The 14255-nt window shown below is 42.5% G+C and overlaps 1 protein-coding gene across 1 annotated transcript in view; it reads right to left on the reverse strand.

Moving 5' to 3' along the window:
- The window catches only part of pappaa (pregnancy-associated plasma protein A, pappalysin 1a), a 198169-nt gene that overhangs the window by 32713 nt on the left and 151201 nt on the right, over positions 1-14255 (reverse strand). Inside the window, exons 20-21 of the mRNA XM_084047141.1 lie at positions 3951-4022; positions 36-134 (exon numbers count right to left, since the gene is read on the reverse strand). Of these exons, the coding sequence (XP_083903267.1) occupies positions 36-134; positions 3951-4022 (171 nt within the window). The remainder of the gene's footprint in view (positions 1-35; positions 135-3950; positions 4023-14255) is intronic.

Below are 14255 nucleotides of genomic sequence, written 5' to 3' on the forward strand. Positions count from 1 at the left end.
GACACACTGCTGCTACTACTTGCTGCTTAGCCTACCTTCTTGGTCTTGACAGTGGACTGGCAGCAGTCTCCTCCATCGTAGTTGCAGAAGGCTCTGTTGTTCACCGAGTCACAGTAGTTGTCTCCCATGAATGGCTGTATCAAAGACAAAAAAACATCATCAACCAGAAATATAACAAAACCAATATTTTAGAACCAATAACCCTGTGGTTCTCAAACAGTTTTTTTTTTTGTTATTGTTTTTTAAGGACCCCCAAGTCTCAAGTTAAAGACCATTTATACACTCTCAGAGATACAGACCTGTTAAGGGTCCATTTGATTCCATTATACACTCTCAGAGTTACAGACCTGTTAAGGGTCCATTTGGTTCCATTATACACTCTCAGAGTTACAGACCTGTTAAGGGTCCATTTGGTTCCATTATACACTCTCAGAGTTACAGACCTGTTAAGGGTCCATTTGGTTCCATTATACACTCTCAGAGTTACAGACCTGTTAAGGGTCCATTTGGTTCCATTATACACTCTCAGAGTTACAGACCAGTTAAGGGTCCATTTGGTTCCATTATACACTCTCAGAGTTACAGACCTGTTAAGGGTCCATTTGGTTCCATTATACACTCTCAGAGTTACAGACCTGTTAAGGGTCCATTTGGTTCCATTATACACTCTCAGAGTTACAGACCTGTTAAGGGTCCATTTGGTTCCATTTATACACTCTCAGAGTTACAGACCTGTTAAGGGTCCATTTGGTTCCACTTATATACTCTCAAAGTTACAGACCTCTAAGCGTCCATTTGGTACTCCCTCAATGACACCCCTGGAGGTCCCTGAACCCCACTTTGAGAACCCACTCACTGCAATAAGCGACTTAATCTCGCTCATGTCGGTTAATTGAGTTGACAACAATATTACAATAGATTTGTATTATCAACTAAATCGATTCGTCAATAATATTAGAAGCTTGTAGATCTGCTATTATCACGATAGATATGCTATTACTCGAGGCAAAAGTTAGAAATGATCCCTAATATTGATTTGAAGTCATAATCTCTATCATGAAGCATGCATTAAAAAGGATGTGTATCACTGGTTTGTGTCATCCTTTTGGCCTTAATGTCTGTCTTAATGTACCACGTGTTGTTTACATTTCCTACCACTTCTTTTTTTAAAACAGTTTGTCCCGTGCCAAACTTTTCAGCCCACGTTTCAGCCTTAGTTTCAGTTTGAACTGTCATGGAATGTTTTTCGAAGCTTTTACGCACCTATTGTTTTCGGCCTAAGTTTCCCCTTTTGCAAATGCTTAGGTGCATTTTAACCCATTCAATCCGGGAACGCATCTGTGTCACTTTAGATTTATTTGGCTATTCAAAAATAGCAGACATACAAGCTCATAGCGCGGCACTCGGTGCCGCGCTATGAGCTTGTAGATCTGCTATTTTTGATCTGCTATATTTGAAAGCTGCTATATTTGCTATATTTGAAAAAAAAAAAAAAAAAAAAGTGCAAATATTTGAATTTATATTTTTTAAAGCGAACATTTGTCACTCAAATCTTTGCTCCTGGGGGTCCCTGGAACAAAATATTTTACAAATGTTCGCTTTAAAAATGATATATTCAAAGATTTGCACACATTTTCACGATTTTTCAAAAATAGCAGATCTACAAGCTATTTTTGAGCTCGTAGATCTGCTATTTTGGAATGGCCAAGTATAAAACAATGGTTTAAGTGGTTACACAGACGTTGTTCCCGCTCTTAATGGGTTAAGGGTCCAGGGTGGAATTTGCTGAATAATCTACTATGTAATTCCCTCCATCTTTCAATGTGACTTTTTACGCCACAAGTGTGCCAGACATGTAAATCAAACTAAGGACATCATAAAGTACACTGGTGCACAAAGCGCCCCAAATAAGGTGATTTACGGGGTCGTCCCCACCCCTCTCTCTCCACTTGGGTTAACAATTAGGTTATCGTCTCTGTCGGGTTGGAAACCTCACATGTCCAAAAAAGTGTTACTTTTCAGGATTCAAATAAAACATTTAGCAAAAATAGCAGAGAGACGAGCTCGAAACGTGTCACGAGATCTGCAAGTAGGGCTTTAATTTGAAGAAAAAATGATGTTAAAATATGGAGATAAGAGGTTTCTAACCTGACAGCGAGCGACGGTATCCAGTTGGCCTACACTGTGCGGATGAAATCATCCTTCCAACGCGGTACAGAGGAATTATTTCATAGTGGAACTATTCATAATCTTTTTTAAAGATGATTCTATCGGTGACTTTTTTGATTAATTGATTTTTTTTTTGTATTATTGTTTAAAAAAAAAAAGTTTATATCAACGAATCGATTATCCACTTAAGCGTTGTGTCATTATCGCATAGCGATGTGAGGCGTTAACAGTGAAAATAGCAGCTCACAACTCATTGTAAATGGATGAATTGTGAGATTGTAGGTCTGCTATTTTCACTATTGTTTTTTTACTGTTCACCTTTGCAATTGTTTTATTGTCTGCGTGTGTGTGTGTGTGTGTGTGTGTGTGTGTGTGTGTGTGTGTGTGTGTGTGTGTGTGTGTGTGTGTGTGTGTGTGTGTGTGTGTGTGTGTGTGTGGGTGGGTGTGGGTGTGTGTGTGTGTGTGTGTGTGTGTGTGTGTGTGTGTGTGGTTCCAGAGAGTCCCCAGATACATTACTTATAGTAAGGAACCAAATGGACTCTTAGAGGTCTGTAACTCTCAGAGTTAAACTCAAACTGAGACATTTCAAATGGGGGGGGGGTCCGTGGCCTAATGCAGTGGCAGACGCGTCGCTAGGTCTCTACTAGGTTGGGGGCTTAGCCCCGCAGGCAACTGCCCCTCCCCCCCGCGCGCGCACGCGATTTTTTCCGCGGATTTCGCGGATTTGGGTACTTTTTCCCCCGTTTTTTGTTACTTTATTTCGGTTTTAGGGTTAGGGGTAGGGTTAGGTTAGGGTGATAGATATATAATTCAAAAATAAAAATAAAAATATTTTTTTTATTTATTTTTAATTTTTTTATTGGTGGCTTTGGATAAAACATTGGTGGCTATAGCCACCGAAGCCCCCGCCTAACGACGCCACTGTGCAGTGGTTCTCAAAGTGGGGTCCATGCAGGGACTAACCGGGGGTCTTTGAGGGAGTTCCAGGGGGTCCCCAGCTAACATGTGTTAATATAGCATAACAATCTGTCAATATACAGTAGCATTAAAATCAGTTTAACCACTTTAACCCTATATACTGTACATCGGCTAAAATAGCAGATCTACAAGCTAATGTAAATACATCTAGAAATGTTGAATGTTTGTTAAACATTTTAAGGACACAAATCTTGTATGGGGCCATCCCTGGCATTAAATATTTCCAGATGTGGGGGTCCGTCCACGGCCCAAAAAACATATGAATTTTGGGATGCTTGACATAAATTATTATTATTTTTATTTTTTTAAGTTTGAGAACCACTTGGTCTAATGCAGTGGTTCTCAACCTGTGGGTCGGGACCCCCAGGGGGGTCCCCACATGATTTTGGGTGGGTCCCCAGATGACAGTGAAGTGACATTTTATGGACTTTTAAGACCCTTTTAATACCTAAAAAATAAAAAATAAATGAAAGAAAAGAAGACCATTACAGCATCAAAAGTAATCAACAAACTATATAAAACATTGGCCAAATTGTCAAATAATATAAGAAAGAGGCAAATATTGTGAAAATAGCCGATCTACAAGCTCACAACGCCTCGCAACGCGAGGCGTTGTGAGCTTGTAGATCGGCTATTTTCACAATATTTATCTGTGGATAGGAGTCAAACAAAATGGGGGGTCCCCAGTTCAATTATGATTATTTTGGGGGTCACGGCCTGAAAAGGTTGAGAACCACTTGGTCTAATGCATAACAAACTGGGGTCCTTGAAATGAAAGAAAGATAATTCAACAGAGTCCTTACGTCACAGCCTTTGATGCAGTGGAGCATTTCTGGGTGTGGATACCACTTCAGCCCCATGGTGCACACTATAGTCTGTAAGATCACACAAAAACACATACCACTTCAGCCCCATGGTGCACACTATAGTCTGTAAGATCACACAAAACATATACCACTTCAGCCCCATGGTGCACACTATAGTCTGTAAGATCACACAAAACATATACCACTTCAGCCCCATGGTGCACACTATAGTCTGTAAGATCACACAAAAACACATACCACTTCAGCCCCATGGTGCACACTATAGTCTGTAAGATCACACAAAAACACATACCACTTCAGCCCCATGGTGCACACTATAGTCTGTAAGATCACACAAAAACACATACCACTTCAGCCCCATGGTGCACACTATAGTCTGTAAGATCACACAAAAACACATACCACTTCAGCCCCATGGTGCACACTATAGTCTGTAAGATCACACAAAACATACCACTTCAGCCCCATGGTGCATTAGGGCTGGTAAATTCATATTCGAATTTCGACTATTGTGCTGTTTCGCTGAACTTAAAATACATTATTACCAGCGCTTATGGTAAATGGTAAATGGTGCATTTAAATAGCGCTTTTTTTCCAAAGCGCTTTACATAGATTGTGCATTACATTCACACATTCACACACACATTCATACACGGATGGCGCAGGAAACCATGGAAGGCACCAACCTGCTCATCGGGAGCAATAGGCTCTATGCACAGCAGCCATATTGGAAAGATATTGGGCCTCTTCTTACTTCCGTCACAGGTGTTACCAATGATACTAATGAAGGCTCTGTTCCATTCTGGTCAGGGTGCTGATATCGTGCATGTTGGCTCACTAGAAACACTCCATTTTGGTTCCCAAATGGCCCCTTATGGTGGGTGTGTAACTCTGAGAGTGTACAAATGGAACCAAATGGACCCTTACGGGTCCATTTGGTTCCATTTGTACACTCTCAGAGTTATGGGGGTCCTTGAAAATAAGACAACCACTGTGCCACACTAAATGGAACAGCGCCTTAATTTGTATCATTGGTAACACCTGTGAAGGAAGTAAGGAAGGGGCCCAATTCATTCCCAATATGGCTGCTGTGCATAGAGCCTATTAGGGGTTCAGCGTCTTGCTCAAGGACACTTCGACACTAACTCTGGGGGAGCCCCCCCAGCCCGGGATCGAACTGGGAACCTTGCGGTTTTCAGTTCACTCTACCCCTGAGCCACTGCCGCCCTTATAATACTTCTTATACACTTGTTATAAGTTGCGTGCTATACATAATCATAAACATTTATAACGAGTGTAATAATGCCTTATAAGTGCATTACAATGCATTATAAATGTGCATTCTTACACCCAACCGTAATATACAGTATAAACATAAGCAGTGCCTCTTTCATCCATTAACACATAATAATGCTTGTCAAATCACTCATCTTTCATAATTGTGTGAGAGGCGACGGGGCTTTCCCCATACTGCCTTCTCTTTAACACACACACACACACACACACACACACACACACACACACACACACACACACACACACACACACACACACACACACACACACACACACAGGCATAGCCACAAACATACACACACACACAGGCACAGCGTGCCACAAGCACACATGCACGCGCGCGCACGCGCACACACACACACACAAACACACACACACACACACACACACACACACACACACACACACACACACACACACACACACACACACACACACACACACACACACACACACACACACACACACACACACACACACACACACACATACCATAGTACATGGTATGCATGGAAGTTTTCACTGTGAAGCCTCCTTTTGATTTACGACTGACCCCTTTCCACCTCAGACACAGGGCTGAATCAAATTGATTTTGACATGATATGACTTGATATAAAGGGTTGCTTCTTTCATAACTGAGCCATGGCCCCCAGGAGGGACAGATATAGCTGCGAGAGAAAGAGGAAAAACAAGAGGCAGAGAGAGAGTCAGCGCGCGCGAGAGAGAGAGAGTTGTTCTCAAATATCTTTGCAGAATGTGTGGAATCTCGTCCTGTTCCCCCCACTGTTTCTCTTCATTGAGATGCAAGGCAGTTGTGTCTTTTTTGTTTTTTGGAGGGGGGGGGGGGTTGCTCGTACTCGTGTATTTGCAACATATCGTTGTTGTCGGGCAGAAACCTCTTATCTCCATATTCAAACGTTTTGCTTTTTTTTCCGTAAATTAACGCCATGCTTGATCATACCACAGTGTCACTCTAAAAGTATCGAAAGTACATCCGCAAGCTCGAAACGCGGCTCGAAACGCGGCTCGAAACGTGTCTCAAAGCGTCTCGAAACGCGTCTCGAAATCTGCTGCTTTTGCCTGTTTTTGAATTTGAATCCTGAAAAGTAACAGTTTTGGACAGAGACGATTATGTGTCCGTGGTCATGCATTCATGTACTGTGTGTGTGTGTGTGTGTGTGTGTGTGTGTGTGTGTGTGTGTGTGTGTGTGTGTGTGTGTGTGTGTGTGTGTGTGTGTGTGTGTGTGTGTGTGTGTGCGCGCGCGCGCGTGCGTGCGTGCGTGCGTGTGTGTGTGTGTGGTCACGCGTTCACACGGTGCACGTGTGCAAACATGACGCGGCACACGCCAAGGGCATGGTGTGACTCAACGTTTTAACTCTTGGAATCCTATAGTTTTCAATGTACAGAATGTTCAGATTATCAAGAGCATCATGTTGTTCATCGTGTTATCATGTTGTTTAGACAAGCAATGGAATGCTAGGTCCATTGTTTAATTACCTGGAGTGCTAGTTTCTTGAGGCACTGCACCGAGTTGTGCTTCTGTATTATATTTGTGTGATTATTTAACCCTGTTTATTGCAACGTCGCTCTAGATAAGAGTGTCTGCTGAATGCCTAAATTGTAGAATTGTACTTGTAAATTGATGTGCTGTGCCTACAGTATGTACATACGTGCAATGCGATACCGCTACGGTACATTAACCACATTCACCTTGGCGTCCCTATTTTGGGGCAGGTCATTACAGGTGAACGTTCTCAAAAAATAGCCTCTGAGCTCATGTGCTTAACCTATTAAGACCTGGGACACATCTGTGTAATTTTTAGATTTGAGCTAAAAAGCATTATTTTACACTTTGGCTATTAAAAAATAGCAGATCTACAAGCTCATAGCGCGGCACCGAGTGCCGCGCTACAAGCTTGTAGATCGGCTATTTTTTAAACTCAAATCTTTGCTTCTGTGACCTCCTGGAAACACATATTTTGAGATGCGGGTCCGCGGGCAAATACATATAATTTTGGGGGTCCTTGACATGAAAAAGATTGAGCACCAGTGATATCAAAATGTTTTTCAGAATACTGTTGGGATTTAGGAGACATGTAAAATCGGCTTCAGGTCTTAATGGGTTATTTTAGGGTGGCGTTTTATCAAAGTGTCCAGGGGTGCCGCAGAATACTTGGGATAATATTTAGAATTTATCAATATCGCTTCAGTTTAACCACTTCTACTTCGACCTACACCATTATCTCTTCGCCAAAAAAATAGCAGATCTACAGTACAAGCTCACAACACGTTGTGACGTGTTGTGAGCTTGTAGATCGCCTATGTTTGGCAAATGTTCCCCCCCAGATTAGGGATGCTGGGGTTCAAGCGGTTAAACGTCAAGTATAAAGTTATTTTGGTAGCAATTATGAAGTATTAGTAGCCATTGTTCTTATTAACGCAAGAACATTGGCTTCTAATGTCAGCACGCTAAGTTTCCAGGAAGAGAAAGAAAGGCTGTAGTTTCTATTAGCTTGGGAATCCTCATGGATGATGTCATTGGTAGGCAGGTTTCTGATCTGTCCACAGTTCAGAAACAATGAGTAGATCTTGGAAATGGTGCCGTCTTATAATAATGAGCATTAGCGAGGACCAATTATACAAATGCTACGGTTGAACAAAATGAGTGAAGTGTTCCTTTATAAGTGATTAAAGATACCAGATGGCGTACTAGGTGCAAGATGCATAAAAAAAACAACCATAAAATAATATGAGCTGATTTAAGCTGTTTATTTTCTATGAGAATGCCCATGGTGTTTTGTTTTTTGTTTTTTTTCTGTCAGTGGGAATAAGGTTTGTCCCCAGACATCATAAGCTGTAGTGTGCATGACCAAAAATGCCATCCGCAGCAAAGAACCGGTTGACCTCGGAAAGGGTCTATTTCCCAGTCCCCCCCCACCACCCACCACCCCCCTCCTCATGTCCCAATAACACACACACACACACACACACACACACACACACACACACACACACACACACACAAGTTGACGTGCGCTTCTCTTTTCACTGCTTGCAAACTAAGGTATTTTTCATTTCAGTGCCGTCAGCAAATCAATGCAAAAAAGAGAAAGATGGGGGCTGTGGGGGGTATGTGGGGGGGGGGGCGGGGGGATTTGGGGGGCAGAGAGAGAGAGAGAGAGAGAGAGAGAGAGAGAGAGGGAGGGAGAGAGAGAAAGAACAACAGAGCATCTGAGGACAACTGGGAACTGCACACACAAGGCACAGTTTCTTAATACTACTACGTTTCCCAGAGTTCCACGGGGGGAGAAGTGGGCCGGGCCTATATATCTTACGCTACTATTACAGTTAGGTATACATGGTAGTAATGTGTGTGTGTGTGTTCAGGCCTGGCATAAAGCAACGCGCTTTAGAGCAGTGGTTCTCCTCCGCCATATCAGGCCGGGACCCCCCCCAACCCCCTCAACTCCTACAATTCATACAAGTGCTTGTCAGGGTGGGGGGGTCCCCATTTCAAATATGATCATTTTGAGAACTACTGATTTAGAAGACATATAATCGTCCTCAGGTCATAGGGTTCATATCCTCACAAGTATAGTATAAACCTACAGTGTGTGTGTGTGTGTGTGTGTGTGTGTGTGTGTGTGTGTGTGTGTGTGTGTGTGTGTGTGCGTGCAGTGGTGGAAAAAGTACACAAATGTTTTACTTAAGTAAACGTATCAATGTTGAAATACTCTGTTACAAGTAAAAGTCAGGAATTGAAAATGTTACTTGAGTAAAAAAGGTACAAAAGTATTGGCATCAAAAAGTACTTTTTGAAAATAGCAGATGTACAAAATAGGGCTAAAGTTTTCAAATAATTGTAGTGGAGTAAAAGTGCCATATTTGCCTCTGAGATGTAGTGGAGTAGAAGTAAAGGTAACGAAAACTGAAAATACTCCAGTAAAGTAAAAGTACCTCAAAATTTACTTAAGTACAGTGCGTGTGCGTGCGTGTGCGCGTGCGTGTGCGTGTGCGTGCGCGTGCGTGTTACTCTGCCCATAGTAACAGAGGATAAAGCATGCTCTGGGATAAAAGTTGTAGCCACTATACTTTCGCCCTCCTCTCCCTCTCACTCTGCAAGGATGATGTCATCGAAAAACTCTCTCTCCCTCTCCCCTCTCTCTCTATCTCTCTCTCTCTCTCTCTTTTCCCTGGCGGCGATGGCCGTAAATCATCTGTGCGTTCGTGGTCCTGGCCTCACCTCTCTCACCACGTTATGGGATCCTCACCCACCCTGAAGCCCCCCCCCACACACACGCACACACACACACACACACACACACCCCCGAGGGGAGGGGGGGGGGGGGCTGATATAGCACATAAAAATAGATCCCCCTCCCTGTCTTAGCTCCCAAACACAGCCGACGAGGTCGTGTCCCTAATACGTATTAGTCATATAGAAAATGACTAATTCACAACCGCCGAGTGCGACAGGAGGGTAATTTTGCTGATAAAGTGGGGGGGAGGGGGGGGGGGCCGGGAGGATGGATGTCGGGGAGGTGTGTGGGCGTGTGTGTGTGTGTGTGTGTGTGTGTGTGGGGAGTGTGTGGAGTGTGGGAGAGGGGGTGTGTATGTAAACTTTTTCATGTCAAGAACCCCCAAATTTATATGTATTTGGCCGCGCCACCCCCGTCTGAAAATGTTTGGATTAGAACATTTTCAATATTTTTCCAGATCTACAAGCTCACAGCAATGCGTTATAGCTGTAGTGGGCTTAAATGGTTCAATGTGGGTGTTGTAATAATAATCAAAATAAGTACAGTAACTGCTATATCTAAAACTGTCAAGTAATTGATAGTGGAGTAAAAAAAAAAAAAAAAAGTACAATATGTGTGCCTCTGATATGTAGTAGAGTAGTATAAAGTATTGGTTCTCAAAGAGGGGGTTCCAAGGGGTCCCCAGCAAAAGTTGTTAATATAGCATCAGAAGCATTATAACCACTTTATTCATTTATATGTTGGCTAATAGGAAATAGCAGAAGTCACAGTGTCCACGCTGCTTATTTTTGAAAAATAATTTGGATTTTTTTTTCACATAAATCATTAAATCTTCACACAGTCTTTTCAGATGGGGGTCCGGGGCCAGATAAATGTCAATTCCGGTTCCTTTAGATGAAAAGGTTTGAGAACCACTGATTTATAACATTAAAAAAAGTGGATATACTCAAGTAAAGTAAAAAATAACTCAAAACTGTACTAAAGTACAGTACATGAGCAAATGTATTTAGTTCCATTCCAGCATGTTTAGAGGACATACAGAGTACCGGGAAAAGAAAGCTAGAGCTCTAGTGTAAGTGGGTCACACCAGGAACCCAAATACGACGGCTTGATAAGGGACGATACATCACCATTACTGATTAAGGTAGAGCCTCGTACTCAGCATAAAGTAGAACTGGAGGAGAGAGGGCATTCAGGGATAGGAGGAGGAGTCTGCTTTTAGGATACAATGATGTCATTGCTGTTGGCCGGAAAACCTCTTATCTCCATATTTCATAGTTTTATGTTTTTATTTTATGTTTTCTCGTAAATTAACGGCCTACGGCCTACGTGATCATAACTTACTACACGGGTTCCCAAACTTTTCAGCCCGCGGCCCGCGAATATCCTGTCCTAAATGGGGGAGGTTAGGATTACTAAACACTCGGAGCAGAGAGTGTTTAGAAAAAAATATACTGATGTTCATACACAGTACAGTCCTCAACGTTGATTTAACAGTGAGAGTGTTGTTTTACAATGAAGAGGTTTTTTTACTGTGTTTATGAGAAATGCCACTAAAAGTGATCCCTCCACTGAAAGCTGTAATCTGCAGATGAATAGGAGTTATGTGTAGTTTAGTTTGGGAGTTGGTTCTACCATGGCACACCTGTATGCGTGTGCGTGTGCGTGTGCGTGTGCGTGTGCGTGTGCGTGTGCGTGTGTGTGTGTGCACGTGCATATTTGGGCATGTACAGTATGTGTCTGCGATTAGTGATTACAAGGAGTTGGGCCGTACTTGGAGTGCCACCTATTAAAAGAGACAAACGTTGGTTGCAGATCCACAGCTATTATTCTTGTTAACTTTGTTTAATGAATTGAATGTGATCTTAAGCATTGGGTACGGTACAGTATGTTAATCCATTAGGACCCGGAAGGGATCTGTGTAATTTTTTAGATTTCTTTGGGCTATTCAAAAATAGCAGATCTACAAGCTCATAGCGTGGTACTCAGTGCCGCGCTATGAGCTTGTATATCTTGAGTAGAGTATGTTAAATTCAACTAGCACATCTGCAGTGGTTGGAGGTGGTCTCCATTGAGAAACGTAGACCCTGGTGTCAGGTATAGGACACCTATTGATTGGAAAGTAGTACTGCCTGAAGCACATAAGTGCATTATCTCCCCCATGCGGTCAAGAGGGAATTCCATCTTGGATGAGCTTCTCTCATAATGTGGGATCAGGTCCCACCTGAAAATCTCCAAAAGAAAAAATCGCGGCACACCCATCTGACCCCTAACATGGTCAGATGAGTGGGCCCGGCCGCGTGCATGTTCAGAGCTTTCATTTTAATGATCAGTCAATGGAACTAAAATAGAATACTTTACATGTTTATCCATATCGATATAATTTTTCAAGGTGTTATAGAAAAGAATTGCATGTTTTTTCTCTCTTCTTCTTTTTACATATTTATTTATTAATGTTATATTTTCAATAAAATCATAGTGCTTAGCCAATTATTTAGGACAGGGGTCTTCAACCTTTTCAGGCCAAGGACCCCCTAGCTGAGAGATGAAGCAGGGACCCCCTCTATATTGTATAAAATTGGTTTCAGATTAAACTTTTTTTTGTTTACTTGGTCTGCTCTTTTTCCCTCTACACCTATACCTCTTTGCCAAAAATAGCCGATCTACAAGCTCTCAACGCCTCGCGCTGCGAGGCGTTGTGAGCTTGTAGATCGGCTATTTTTGGCTAAAGTTCTCCTCAGAAAAAGGGATGCTAGGGTTCAAGTGGTTAAGGTAAAAAAAAGAAATCATGTCACACAAAGATTTGGCGGATCCCTTGTAGTAACTCTGAGGACACCCTAGGGGTCCCGGACCCCCTGTTGAAGATCCCTGATTTAGGATTCCACTTATATCCTCACGGCCCACAGGTGGGGAATCGCCAGCCTCATAATTATGTCCTAAAACTGTTACTTTTCAGGATTCAAATAAAAAAAAAACAGCCAAATCTACAAGCTTGCACATCTGCTATTTTCAACGCTTTTGTAATGTGATCAAGTAGGCCGCTAATTTACGAAAAAACACAAAAAGTTAAAATACGGGAGATAAGAGGTTTCTTTCCGACGGAGACGATAATAAAGCTTACAGATCAGCATGGCCTCAACACTGCTGACGTGGTTCCATCATCACATCAACCCCTGCATTGATTTCACCTCATCCAACCTGCCACGTATTCTGTCACATATCTGGGAAACTGCCACCAACACCGTGATGCTAAGCTCCCTATATTATCCCCTGTCCCCTACTGACATGATCGTCTACAGTGTTGCCATGTCTGCTTATTACGAGCCACCTTGGGCTTGTCTTTCTGTAAAGTTGCTTGTAAAATATCGGTAGTTGCGGGTTGTGTTTTTTTTTGGGCTTGTTTCTAAAGTGTGGTTGCTTATTTGCGGCTTGCTTAAAACATGTAATTACTGTTTTACTTATACCAATGGTTCTTAAATATTTTCATGTCATGGACCCCCCAAATTATTATGTATTCGTCCCTAATCCCCATCTGAAAATGTTTTGTGCCACAGGGAGCCCCGTACCAGATTTGTGCTGTTTGATCTCTCAAATATTCCACATTTTAATTTCAAGATTTGTGTTTCAATTTGTGTGTTATAGCTAGGCCACATGAGCACTTTAAACCTATACATTGTATACATCGGCTATTTGAAAATAGCCGATCTACATGCTCACAATAGTCGCTTCTTTTGGGCTTGTTTTCCTAGACCTGGTTGCTTAATTCTCTCGCAAAATATGGCAACGCCGATAGTCTCCGCGGCTCACATTACTGTCGAGTATAGAAATCCTATCGGTTTACAAACAAATCCATTACAAACGGCAATCGTTTCATCTTCCACCTGACCCTCCCCATCATCATCATCTCCACCCCCACCCCCCCATCGGTATGCTCTCCCAACGCGCACCACACAAAAAAAATGGCCGCCGCTGAGTCGGCACAATCAAGGGAACAAAAACAAAACAAAATGTGGGGGAAAACAAAATACTGTGAGAAATACAATGTGTTCCTTTCCCCCTTCTTTTGTGGATTGTCTCTTTCTCTAGTTACCAAAGTGGGGGGGGAAAAAGCTCAATACCATTTTGTGCACACGCACGCACACACACACACACACACACACACACACACACACACACACACACACACACACACACACACACACACACACGCACACGCACACGCACACGCACACACACACACTTTTTTTCTCTTCTAAAAAGCGCTTTCAAAATACTTTCAACCACAATGAACAATTAAAGCTGCAATCCATAATATCCATGTCCCATGCCCAGGACTCACTCAAACCCCCCCCATGCAGTCCTCCTGCCAGGAGAGACCAACATTTCGACCGCTCTGCCAAGAGGTAGCCTGGCCTGGCCAGGGGAGCACAAAAAAAAGCCAAAAAATTGGGATCAGAGGCACCGGACACAAGCATCTGGCATGGGTCAGACTGTAGTATATCGTTGCTGTTGGGCAAAAACCTCTTAACTCCATTATTCTAGCTTTTTGTGTATTTTCTGAAATTAACGCCCAACTTGATCATACTACAGCATCACACCAAAGCATCAAAAGTAGGCAAATTTATTTCTAAATTTGAATCCTGAAAAGTAACAGTTTTGGACATGTTTCCACCCTACAGATAGACGATATGTACAGTATTATCGATGAATGGATTAACCAATTAA

Source organism: Gymnoscopelus microlampas (assembly GCF_963454915.1).
Source record: "Gymnoscopelus microlampas genome assembly, chromosome: 21".
Lineage (NCBI taxonomy): Eukaryota > Metazoa > Chordata > Actinopteri > Myctophiformes > Myctophidae > Gymnoscopelus > Gymnoscopelus microlampas.